Source organism: Colias eurytheme, chromosome 26, assembly GCF_061535395.1.
Source record: "Colias eurytheme isolate Ceu_HAF_F1 chromosome 26, ilColEury1 Martin Lab GWU primary, whole genome shotgun sequence".
Classification (NCBI taxonomy): domain Eukaryota; kingdom Metazoa; phylum Arthropoda; class Insecta; order Lepidoptera; family Pieridae; genus Colias; species Colias eurytheme.
Window position 1 is genome coordinate 7,718,713 of NC_143005.1, and position 12,010 is coordinate 7,730,722.

The window sequence follows — 12,010 nt, forward strand, 5'->3', positions numbered from 1 at the left end:
TATTTGAAAAAATACAAGAGCTACTTATCAAATATGCCATTCTGCTTAGACGGTCTTCGTAAATATTGACAATGCTATATTCCCCTCTAATAACAAAAACTAGCGGTCCGCCCCGGCTTCGCCCGTGGTACATATTTACGTTTTCTCTACATAAAAACCATCCTCGTACTTCAAGGAATATAATAAAAAAAGAATTATCGAAATCGGTTCAGCCGTTCTCGAGTTATGCGCTTACCAACACATTATGCGATTCATTTTTATATATAAGAGAAGAAGAAGATTAAGAATAAACACACTTCGAACAATGTGTCAGTAAGAAATACCTGCCCCTAACTTTCAATCTTGAGGTGTGTAACGCAATTAATTAGAGACCACGTATAAATGTATGTCGTAACTCGCACTTAATTACATTATAAACGTAAATCGCAGTACTGTCTCATTAAAACACCGATAAATCCATACTGTTCGAAAGTAGTGAAAGGGGTTTTTATTCACAGCTGCTTGCGGTATTGTTGTACATGCAAATCTCATTATACGAGACTCTATCGAGACGAGTCAATAGCGATGAATTAACAGGAAACACATTGATAATGTGAATTGATAAATCGTTGATGTATAAGCGGTTGTTCATATGATCTGGTGGATCTGGTGGCTCGGCTCCTGTTGGTCTTGGTGTGATGATATATAGCCTATAGCCTTCCTCGATAAATGGACTATCTAACTATCACCGAAAGAATTTTTCAAATCGTACCAGTAGTTCCTGAAATTGGCGCGTTCAAACAAACACATTCTACAGCTTTATAATATTAGTATAGATTGAAAGCGAACATGCAGTTTATCAAAACAACGGTTATATGTCTGCTGATGTTATGTAACAGCTGTAGTGTAGTAGTTGTTATATGTGTGGGTGCTCGTCCCGCCCTTTGCAAAGGTCACGGTCGAATTTGGTTCGGTTCTGTGGATATTCGATAGGTAGGTATGTATTGTGCATTGGTTTTGATGGTTTGGTTATGATTTGAGGGGATTTTATTTTGCTATGTGCGTGGAAAGCTTTGAAAATAGGGTTAGGAAGAAAGAAAATCGGAAAAATGAGACTGTATTAGAAGATTTTACTTTGCACTTGATTGCATTTAATCTATCTGTAATAATTGCAAGACGTCCTTGTGTAGTGAAATTATTCTTATTCGAGATCTTAAATTGAGAACCTGTCCCATCTCTTTCTATCAGCCTATATATCTCGAAAAACGAAATAAAGAGAGACATCGCGAACCACAATCACAATAAAACTTTATAAAAGAGTTAATATACTTTTATCACAGAATTTTCTGTCGTACGCAATATGATGGTAGAAGATCTTATCGTGTTATTTTGAGGCCTCATTCGGATAACGAGAAAAGCCCTGTGACATTATCTTGAAGTATTCGTCAATAGTGTACCTGTATAATGTGTGTTATTTATTTTAAGTGTACAAAATCTGAAAAGTTATAATATGTATTTTGAATTTAAAATTTGCAATATAAATATAAATATTTTACGTACCCTATGTGTGTGATAATCCAAATTTATGTAAACTCAATTTATAAGGCAAAAACGGTTTGCCTAATATAAATACTTTGTTTTCTTAGACTACAAACTACCTATATGTACAATAAACATACCTTAGAATTAATTTATGAAAAAAATTCATATATAATTCATATTCAATACCTGTAGAATAACATAATACATCTTTATTCAATCTCATGTTCTTAGAAATGACGTCATGCATCTTCAGTCTGGTTACTGGTATCACGTTTTCATCAAAGAAAATTCAACACGTACAGACGTAATTTATATTCAATCAAATGGTAATTCACTGTATGCATCGCATATTGCATTGTTCCATAGTATGCATAGTATGTACATACATCATGCTTTTTGCAATACATTGATACCTACTTGCATTTTGATCAACTGAATAATACCCACTTTCTTTCACATTTGTATAATGAATGAATAAATTAAGCTGCTGAGATGCTTTACATAATCTATGTTATCACTTGAAATTCCTACATGTTACTAGCTGTGCCTCGCGGTTTTACCCGCAGTGCTCCGCTCCTGGTCTTAGCGAGATGATATACATATAGCCTATAACCTTCCTCGATAAATGGGTTATCTAACACCGAAAGAATTTTTCAAATCGGACCAGTAGTTACTGAGATTAGCGCATTCAAACAAACAAACTCTTCAGCTTTATAATATTAGTAAAGATATTAACCATAATTAATAACATAAAATAAAGTGAGCGTACTACATAAACATTTTAATAATTTTATTGCAACATTAAACGTAGATTACAAATTATCTATAATAATAGAACGAACCTTGACACATACAATAACTTATTATTAATTAACAGCACAAAGACTTCGAATCAAAACGTAATTATTTAATAAATACGAATTTTCCATGCTATTATCTAAAGATATAATATTTCGAATTGATTATTCCTCGATTGTAAGTGCTTTCGAGATAATCCTATCCTATCCTTCCTGCTAAATATTATAAATGCGAAAGTTTGGGAGGATGGATGTAGGTATGTGTATGTATGTTTGTTACCCTTCCACGCAAATACTACTGAACCGATTACAATGAAATTTAGCACACATATAGAAGGTAACTTGGATTAACACATAGGATAGGTTTTATCCCGGAAATACAACGAGAACGGGAACTATGCGGGTTTTCTTTAAAAACGCGAGCGGAAAACTAGTATAATCTAAGTTGTAACTTATATGTTACTAGTGGTCCGCCCCGGCTTCGCCCGTGGTACATATTTCGCAATAAAAGGTAGCCTATGTCCTTTCTCGGATATCAAAATATCTCCATACCAAATTTCATGCAAATTGGTTCAGTAGTTTAGGCGTGATTGAGTAACAGACAGACAGACTGAGTTACTTTCGCATGTATAATATTAGTATGGATTATCGCGTTAAACTTAATTGCTACTTTACGGTAGTGGATGCACTGATCTGCGATGCAATCTTATCCAGGCGCTGGATTTAATTACTAGACTCGCAGGTGTTTAACTATATGCGTTTTATTAGTACCTATTTCTTGGATATCTATTGTTATGTTCAAATATATCTATGGTTTATTTAATTAATTTGTAATTCTTTATTGTACAAACTTAAAAAATATTATGAAAATGGAGTAGGGTTACGAAAAGAGCATAGGTAATTCGCACAGAAGGCGGCCGTATTGCTAAACAGTAATCTCTACCAGGCAACAGACAGCAAAGTTTTGGTATATTTTAGGATAGAGTCGAGTAAGTAACTTTTAAAGGACATTGGATTATTTGAGACGGGATAAACTATTGAAAATTAATTTTTTTTATAAATAAAAAAAATAAATAAATAAATAAATAAAATTTGTATGTGAAAACAACTGTCGCGTGTCCGAATGTTCGTGCGATATTGTAATTGATATGATGTTTACATGTTTTGTACTATTTTGCATACATTTAAATGTATTTAAAGTCCATTTGTATTTATGTGGGTTATCTGATGGAGGTCGAACTATGAGTAATGTTATGCTATTTATTATATAGTGTAACTAGCGGTCCGCCGCGGCTTCGCCCGTGGTACCTACATGTTTAAACTATCCTATCTCTCAAGTTGGATCGAACTGCACATGGTGTGCGAATTTTATTATAATCGGTTAAGTGGTTTAGGAGTCCATTGAGGACAAACATTGTGACACGAGATTTATATATATTAAGATATATATTTTCTCATATATTTATAGAGAAAGGGTTGTATGGTTTATTAAAGTAATTATTAATGTTAATTAAGAAAATAACTCTTAATGATATGTCTGTACGTATGCCATAAAAAATAGTGTATTATCACTTGTATTAAATTAGAAAGTGGAATTACGCAGTTATTTAAGATATTTATAATTTGTAGTAATTATTAAAATTTTAAGTAATCTCGATTACGAAATTATATTTAAACATATGTACTATTATGCACAACCTTTTGCTTTCTCTTTACTATTTAATAAATCACCTCGTAATATGTACGCACTAGTATTTCTGAAAATGTTATCTTTATTTATGGATGGTTACTTCATGAAGTAAATTACGTGTTCGGTGTTAAACATAGCAAGTTAGCTGTTTGCCGCTACTTTACCTGCGAAATGTATGCTCTATAGTCTATAGTCTATACTAATATTATTATGTAGCTGAAGAGATTGCTTGTTTGTTTGAATGCGCTCATGTCAGGAACTGCTGGTCAGATTGGAAAAATTCTTTCGGTGTTAGATAGCCCATTCATCGAGGAAGACTATAGACTATATATAATCACGATAAGACCAACAGGAGCTGAACAATGCGGGTGAAACCGCGGGGCACAGCTAGTGTATAACGATAAAGTCAAGGTGGTGGGTTCGATTCCCACATTAGAAATGTATTGATGTTAGAAATACGTTTAGCTATGGCCTATGACATGTATGAAGTTTCATTTCATTTTATTTCATTGCAAATGCATATTTTCTTCATCCATATACTAATATTATAAATGCGAAAGTAACTCTGTCTGTCTGTCTGTTACTCAATCACGCCTAAACTACTGAACCAATTTGCATGAAATTTGGTATGGTTATATTTTGATACCCGAGAAAGGACATGGCTACCTTTTATTGCGAAATATGTACCACGGGCGAAGCCGGGGCGGACTACTAGTATTTTTATAAATCTCAATAATAGACGTGATAGCCACATACAAGATTAATTAGAACTTAATATTCACGATACCTTAAACATACGTATTGTATAACACTTAGGGCCGATTTTTCAATGCTTAGATAAAACTTATCCGTCCAATAAAGTATTACACGATGATATTAAAATGTCACGTAAACTGTCAAATACGGGCAATTAGAATACGTTTTTAAAATGGTAGTTTTATACATTATTCGACGAATAAGTTTTAACTAAGGATTGAAAAATCGGCCCTTAAAGAAAAACATAACGTAAGTATACTGGGTTGTATAACGCTTATAAATATTGAACGAATTCTTGTTTGGGAGAAATTTATCGGCGAGGATAAGAATACTGATTGTTTGAATTAATTTTCGAAGATAATTGAAAGTGAGACACGTCTCGTATACAAATTGGTGTAATGTGGATACTGAAAATTAAACACACGTAAATGAATAGATGTTACGATGAAGTTATTGAATGCGTTATTTCAAGTTAAATTGGTTATTCGAAAGTAATTAGGGTCCTGCAGTTTTACAGTAAGTACGTATCTTGTGTACGTATATACGTATAGATTTCCGCCCGCGGCTTCGCCCGCGTTTTCAAAGGAAAACCCGCATAGTTCCCGTTCCCGTGGGATTTCCGGGATAAAACCTATCCTATGTGTTAATCCAAGTTACCCTCTATATGTGTGCTAAATTTCATTGTAATCGGTTCAGTAGTTTTTACGTGAAAGAGTAACAAACATCCATACATCCATACAAACTTTCGCCTTTATAATAGTTAAGATATTGCCCATTTCTTATGCAATGACTTGAATTTTTGCAATGTTTTAATATTTTCGTAGGTACCATTATTTTAATATTTTAAACAACATTAGCGAAGTTTATTGTAAACATATTAAAAGTAAAATATGTTATATGTTACAGGTGCGCGATTTGTATCTTGACGCAATAACAGATTTGCAGACTCACTAGGTATCCATAAATGCATATTTCGCTAAATTTTGCCAAAATAAAACTATCAGTTCATTCTATTACATCACTAAATTTCATTGCATAATTCGATCCATATAAGAAATCGAAAGTCAAGGGTTGCGCGAACAGCCTCAGCGCATTCTGCGCACGGGCAGCGAATTCGATTCTCGTTTAACATTCCGTATCGGTATTGAAATGGAAAGTCGTTAGCGCACACACGTCCGATTGATTTGTGAACGAAACACGTCTGCTATGTGTGTTGGGTTACGTGTCAATTGTCATACGTGTTTGATGTGTTTGTTTTTAGGTATATTGGTGTTTACATAATGTTTAGGTGTTATATTTATGTATAGGGTGCTTACTTAAGTACCTATATTGTAAGGTCCCGTAAGGTGATCGATTTACCTTTTCTTTCTGCTTCTGAGCGAGACTAGACTGGATATTAAACATTATTGAGTTATATTTTCCTCATGCTACTTGAAATAAATACAAAAATAATTCAAGTAATATTTGGCAAACTGCATACAGGATAAGCATACTTTTCCTTATTTCTTGGCTCTTTTCTACTTTGTGTGCCCATAAATCAATCATAAATTAACATACAAAGTTCTCGGGCAAAATATGGGCAATATATATCAAAGTAAATATGTCAATTCTTCTAATAATAAAGTATATAATATTTAAAAGCGAACTGTAAACAGCTAAAATCAATATAGTTTGGAAAATCCAAAAGTGCACGGCCTCATAATTTTTTTTAATAATTATTTATTAATTATTATTTTTGTTTATTTATAAACAATTAAACCACATCGAATCAGACCCTGAAAAATGAAAGGGTTCTATTCCTGAGCATACTCAAGCGTAAGAGAAAAAAAAAGACTCGATTAGTAAAGTATTTCGGTCGCTATCGTGTTAACAAGAAAATCCTCCGCACATACAGACACACGGACGTCCAAGACAGAGCTTTTTTAAACTGTTTTTAACTAGTTTAAATAACAAAAATGACATCAAAAATATCATGAATGTTAAAAATAGTGTTTTTTCTTAATATGTGTGTGTATGTATTATCTTACAAGTGCAATGTATGATACATAAAGACATTTTAAGTTTGAAAAATCAGATGTTTTGCGCGAAGTGACAGTAGTACCCACCTCAACGCTTCGCTTATGAGGCGTGCAATAAAAACAGGCAGTGTTTACAGGTCGAGCTGAGGTTAAGCCAACGATTACCTAGAGGGTCTAAAGTCGGATTAAATGAACAAATCTATGGAATTACGTACTGTCTTGCAAAATTTATATATTCGCTATTTATGATCGCTTGGTATGGCTCTCCATATTATTTACGAGTTGCCTGCAGTAGTTATGAGAATTAAGTTTGCGCTTTATATGTGGGTAATATTGTTAAATTCTCGAAATTGTTGGAAGGGATTTTATTCATTTAATCGAATTTGAAGACTGTTTTAACGACTGTTCAATATAAGACTTGCGAGCAATTTATTTTTTAAAAACAAAGTAAGCCAATCTAAGTCTTCAGTTCAAACTAATTCAGACATTTGGACGATCAAGATTTTGTTAGGTAATTGTTATTACTGCAATTATATTTTTTTACGGTAAGACCAGACATTTTATTTGCATGTTTGTTTCTAACGAATTGTTTAAAAAATCGGCATGTAAACGGCTGTTCATATGTGATTTACGAGTATCAAATTGAATATAGTGCAATTAATGTTATATTACAATGGATTTCATTATCTCGTAAAGAAAATGAATGACCTTTAAATAACGGTTGATTAGGGACTTGCGTAATTAACTTGCTTCCGTCGTGAGTTATAAATTCGTTTACTACCTTTTCTATATAAAACATCTAGATTTTAAAGCTTGTATAATTAATGACATGCTTGTATAATTTGAATCCATTCGTTTGAACGCTAGTGCGTTCTTTGGTGTTATCCACAGTAAAACTGTATTTTATAGTCATACAAGCCCGCGTGGCTCCGCTCCTGTTGGTCTTAGCGTGATGATATAGCCTATAGCCTTCCTTGATAAATAAGCTATCTAACAACGAAATATTTTTTTCTAATCGGACCTGTAGTTCCGGAGATTTGCGCGTTCAAACAAACAAACCCTTCAGCTTTATAATATTAGTGAAGATATTTTATTAATCGCATGTTTTTTAATCTACATAATATTTCTATGTATACTTGTGCGTTCTATGGTGTTACCTAAGTCCTAACTGTATTTTATATTATAAAATTTAATATGAGTAGGTAATATAGCTAGAAAATACGTTTGTTTAACAGTAATATCAGTTTTAATACACATAATTTAAATTTAAACGACGAAATTAATAGTTTGACACCGTTATGATAATAAAAACGGTTTTTAATGGACGACTTAATTACTAGTTAAACTGAAGCTGCGGCATTTTTAGTTAAATATTTAATAATTTAAAATTATATGAATTAAGTACCGTAGCAAGTCTTTCACGTACGGGAAATCACACACAAAATAAAAGGGTTATTTTTGAAAAAAAAATATCAACTCACATTCCAATTAATTTCATTTCGGTTTAGTCATGCCTTCCTCGAGAAATGGGCTATCTTACACCGAATTTTTTTTCAAATCGAACCTGTTCCTGAGATTAGCGCGTTCAAACAAACAAACTCAGCTTGATTAGTATAATAGAATATATTAAGTATGGATATTAGATTTAATTGAGATTAAGCCTTAATAGTACATACCGTCATTATATAAATAGGGTTCATAATGTATCGTTATATCGCAATTGAAACATGACCAGCGGATAAATTGAAATTCAGCAACAGGTATTATCGTAATAATTTATACGTAATCTCGTGTTCAGACCTTTATTAATCTTAAATGTTGAAATTATTATATTAGTGTACATTTCCAGGCAGAATAATGTATTCTCTCTCTATGCACGATATTATTATTTATTAATGCTTTAGATGTTGGGTGTTTTAAAGGTTTATTCTAGGACATGCACATTGAATGTGTAACTTAAACAAATAAACGAAACATACGTCGAAAAATGGTATGGTAAAAAAATGAAACGTCGGGATAGATGGTATAATAAAATCGCGTTTTAAATTCTTGAAAAAGTATTTAATTTCTAAAATAATAAATTATTTAACAAATAGGTCTAGAAATCGATCACGAGGTTGGGTTAAAATTAACGTCCATTATTACCGGGAAGTATGTTTATATAATAAAACCAAGTAATAAAAAATGTCATTTTTTGTAATAGGTATCATGAAAATGATCCCCTAGAGATGTATTCAGTCCTCGAGTTCGAAATAAACATCATCTCACAGAGAAGCCTTTCAGCTTGAGGTCGCGTGTCGTCATTATCTTATAACGCAGCCAATGTCGGATGTAGTAACTGATTACCCGGATGACGCATACACTGTTGGGGATTTTGTATTTTATCGTATTACATAGTAATGTGGTAATTGCTTGCCTGCACTTGCAACTGTATGCGGTTATGTATAGCGAGGTTGACTACCGGTGGCGCTTGCTTGAAATTGACTTTACGATGGCATTGAATTTTACTCGTATGTCTTCTTATAACTTGTTCTAGGTCTTACAAATAAAACTGTCATCACACTTTATTTTTAACCAAACTCTTATAAAACTGTTTGACAGGTCTGGAACTGCTTGATAACTATTTTTTATACCCCTAAGTGATAAGGGTAGTCTACCATTTATCCGATCGAAGAACAGGTAATCTTCTGTGTATAAAAGAAAGTTTTAGCTATGATTTTGAAATGAAACTTCTTTTTCTTCGTTGAAAGTAAAACTTCCAGGTTGCGTTATGGCAATACCGTCACGTTATGAAGTAAGACGACGATTTTGACGATTTGAATATTGCCAAAGAAATTTCAATTCTGACTTGTGCACGGCACACATGCTCTTTTATTAGAGAGGTCTAAAGCCCCTGTCGAATTAGGACAATATCCTGTTATTATAGTGAATTCCATTTATATATTTCATGTACTTATATATTGTATCCCACAGGACCAGAATATGGCACGATGGAGGCCGCGTGGAAGGGCGGCATGGTGGAGGCCGAGCGGCTCTCAGACCTGCACCTGAGCGTGCGCGACCGCCTCGTCAACGATGTCATGGCGCAGATCAAGAACTGGCAGAAGGACACGTATCACAAGGTCAGTTGGAGCCCTTGGTGACGTCACTGTAGGAATATATCTGGGTTGTAAATCTTACTCTTGTGACGTTTCGTTTAGAGCAAATTTTGACAGCCGCGCGTTGGGACTACATTAGATCAGTGGGAATATTCAATATATATAGAATATAGTTTCACCCGCATTGCTCCGCTCCTGTTGGTCTTTAGAGTGTGAGAATTTTTCAAATCGAACCAATAGTTCCCGAGATAAACGCGTTCAAGCAAACAAACTCTTCAGCTTTATAATATATAGGTGTACGAGTTACTCGTGTGATTGCTATATGATCCGCGGAATCAAATAATCAACACGTCCGAACAAATAGGTACGCTAGCTTTTTCGTTTTATTAATTACTTTTTACTATAATCTCAAGCATATTTAAGTAATTAAATTTTCAATGCGGATTCCATGTACATTAATATTATATGAGATAAATTAATTAACTCCGTTATGTTTAAGCCTTAAAAGTATACTTTATAAAGGGTAGCAATTAAACGAGTGACTGTAAATTACAGTTCTAAGTGTCAAAATTAATTAATTTGGGTTATAGAATTACTAAGTGAGCGACTGACTGCGAGTGACGAGAAATCAACAGAACAGCAACTTACAAACATTAATTTGAGTTACTTAAAATACAAAATGAGCAGCTTCATAATATTTGAGCGACCTAATATTTGTTTGAGTGTCAACGTTACGTCCTGCATTTTTTTCAATATTTGGCAAATGTATTTTTTATATTGAGCGGCATTTTATCTTAAATGAAGTGTTTCGAATACAAAAACCACTTTGAAAAATACACTAATGAGCAGAGTATAATGAGCTCACATTTAAAAAATAAAAATAATATGAAATAACTATTTGAAGAAACACTATTCTATTAGTTGAGAAATTTTATTATTGAAATATAAGGCAACCTAACACTACGACTCGTGATCCCCGAGTTTCATTATTTTGAGGTGTCTAATCGATAGCGGGTAGTGACTTTTCAAAATAAACTGCTTTTCTTTTTCAAAATTATTTTGAGAATCGCCCTTAAGTCGCTTCTGGCACTCGCCGGCCGCTGCCGCGGCACGCTCGCTTCGCTCGCTCGGCTCGTGCGGCAGTTCAAGGGTTAACCTAACACGCTCGTCGCTTCGCTCCTCGCTACCTATTTGAATATTAAGAATAAAAGTTTTATAGTTTTTAACCTACGTAGTTTTTTTTTGGTTGAGTGGGAATCACCCTAAAGTCGCTTTTGGCACTCGCCACACAAAATGGGCTCACGTTTCGTTATTGCATATATATTTTTTAGATTTGATATTTACCGTATAATCCAGTCTGTAGGTATTTATGCTCTACAAAAGGTGGCGTAGAAAATGTTTTGAAACGATATTGTTTAGGTATGAAAGGTTAATCAAAATCCAAGTTTTCGACCTTGACGGACCCAGGCGCTAGCCGCCATCTTGAATTAAAGGTGCTAAAATTAGGTATATTTTAAATAACTTCTCAATTGTTTACTAAATCACAAAAGTGTCTATGAGGGGTTCAAAGAAGACAAAATTACCTACATTTTTTTCATACATGATTATTCTGTAAGTCTTAAAGGTAAAAAGTTACAAGCGACGGAAATAATAATATTTACAGAAATCATATAATTTTAATTTTGTTTAAAAATTGTATAGCTATCATTTTTTAATTCTCTTTGATGGCCCGGGCTGGTTAATGGTGGCATTCTTCATTATCGTCGCTGAAATTTTCTGTTTCATTGTCTGTATTTTTAGTTTCCAACCATGAAATTTCTCTCTTAGAAAAATCGAATCTATCTTAATATTGAAGTTGCCCTCTCTGTATTTCCAGTCGCTCACTTAGTAATGAAGTCGCTCGGATAAAATTTTAATATCTGAAATTGATTTATCACAATCCACTTTTTGTAAGCTCGTTCTGGATTTTATTATAAATCAATATTCGTCGTCAGTTTAGTTAATTTTTCGCTTAGTCAAATTCATACCGCTCAAGTTATTAAAACAGTATGTCATCATCAGTCGCAAAGTTTTTTTTTGTTCGCTCGTTTTATAATTCCCCCTTTATAAAAAGGAAAGTTGTGTAAAATT

At 33.3% G+C, this 12,010-nt stretch overlaps 1 protein-coding gene across 5 annotated transcripts in view; it reads left to right on the plus strand.

The window, feature by feature from the left end:
- Positions 1–12,010, plus strand: part of Synd (protein kinase C and casein kinase substrate in neurons protein Synd) — a 107,107-nt gene that overhangs the window by 51,013 nt on the left and 44,084 nt on the right. For all 5 annotated transcript variants that reach the window (XM_090116797.1, XM_090116800.1, XM_090116801.1 and 2 more), the window contains exon 4: positions 9,756–9,904. In XM_090116797.1, the coding sequence (XP_089972923.1) occupies positions 9,756–9,904 (149 nt within the window). The remainder of the gene's footprint in view (positions 1–9,755; positions 9,905–12,010) is intronic.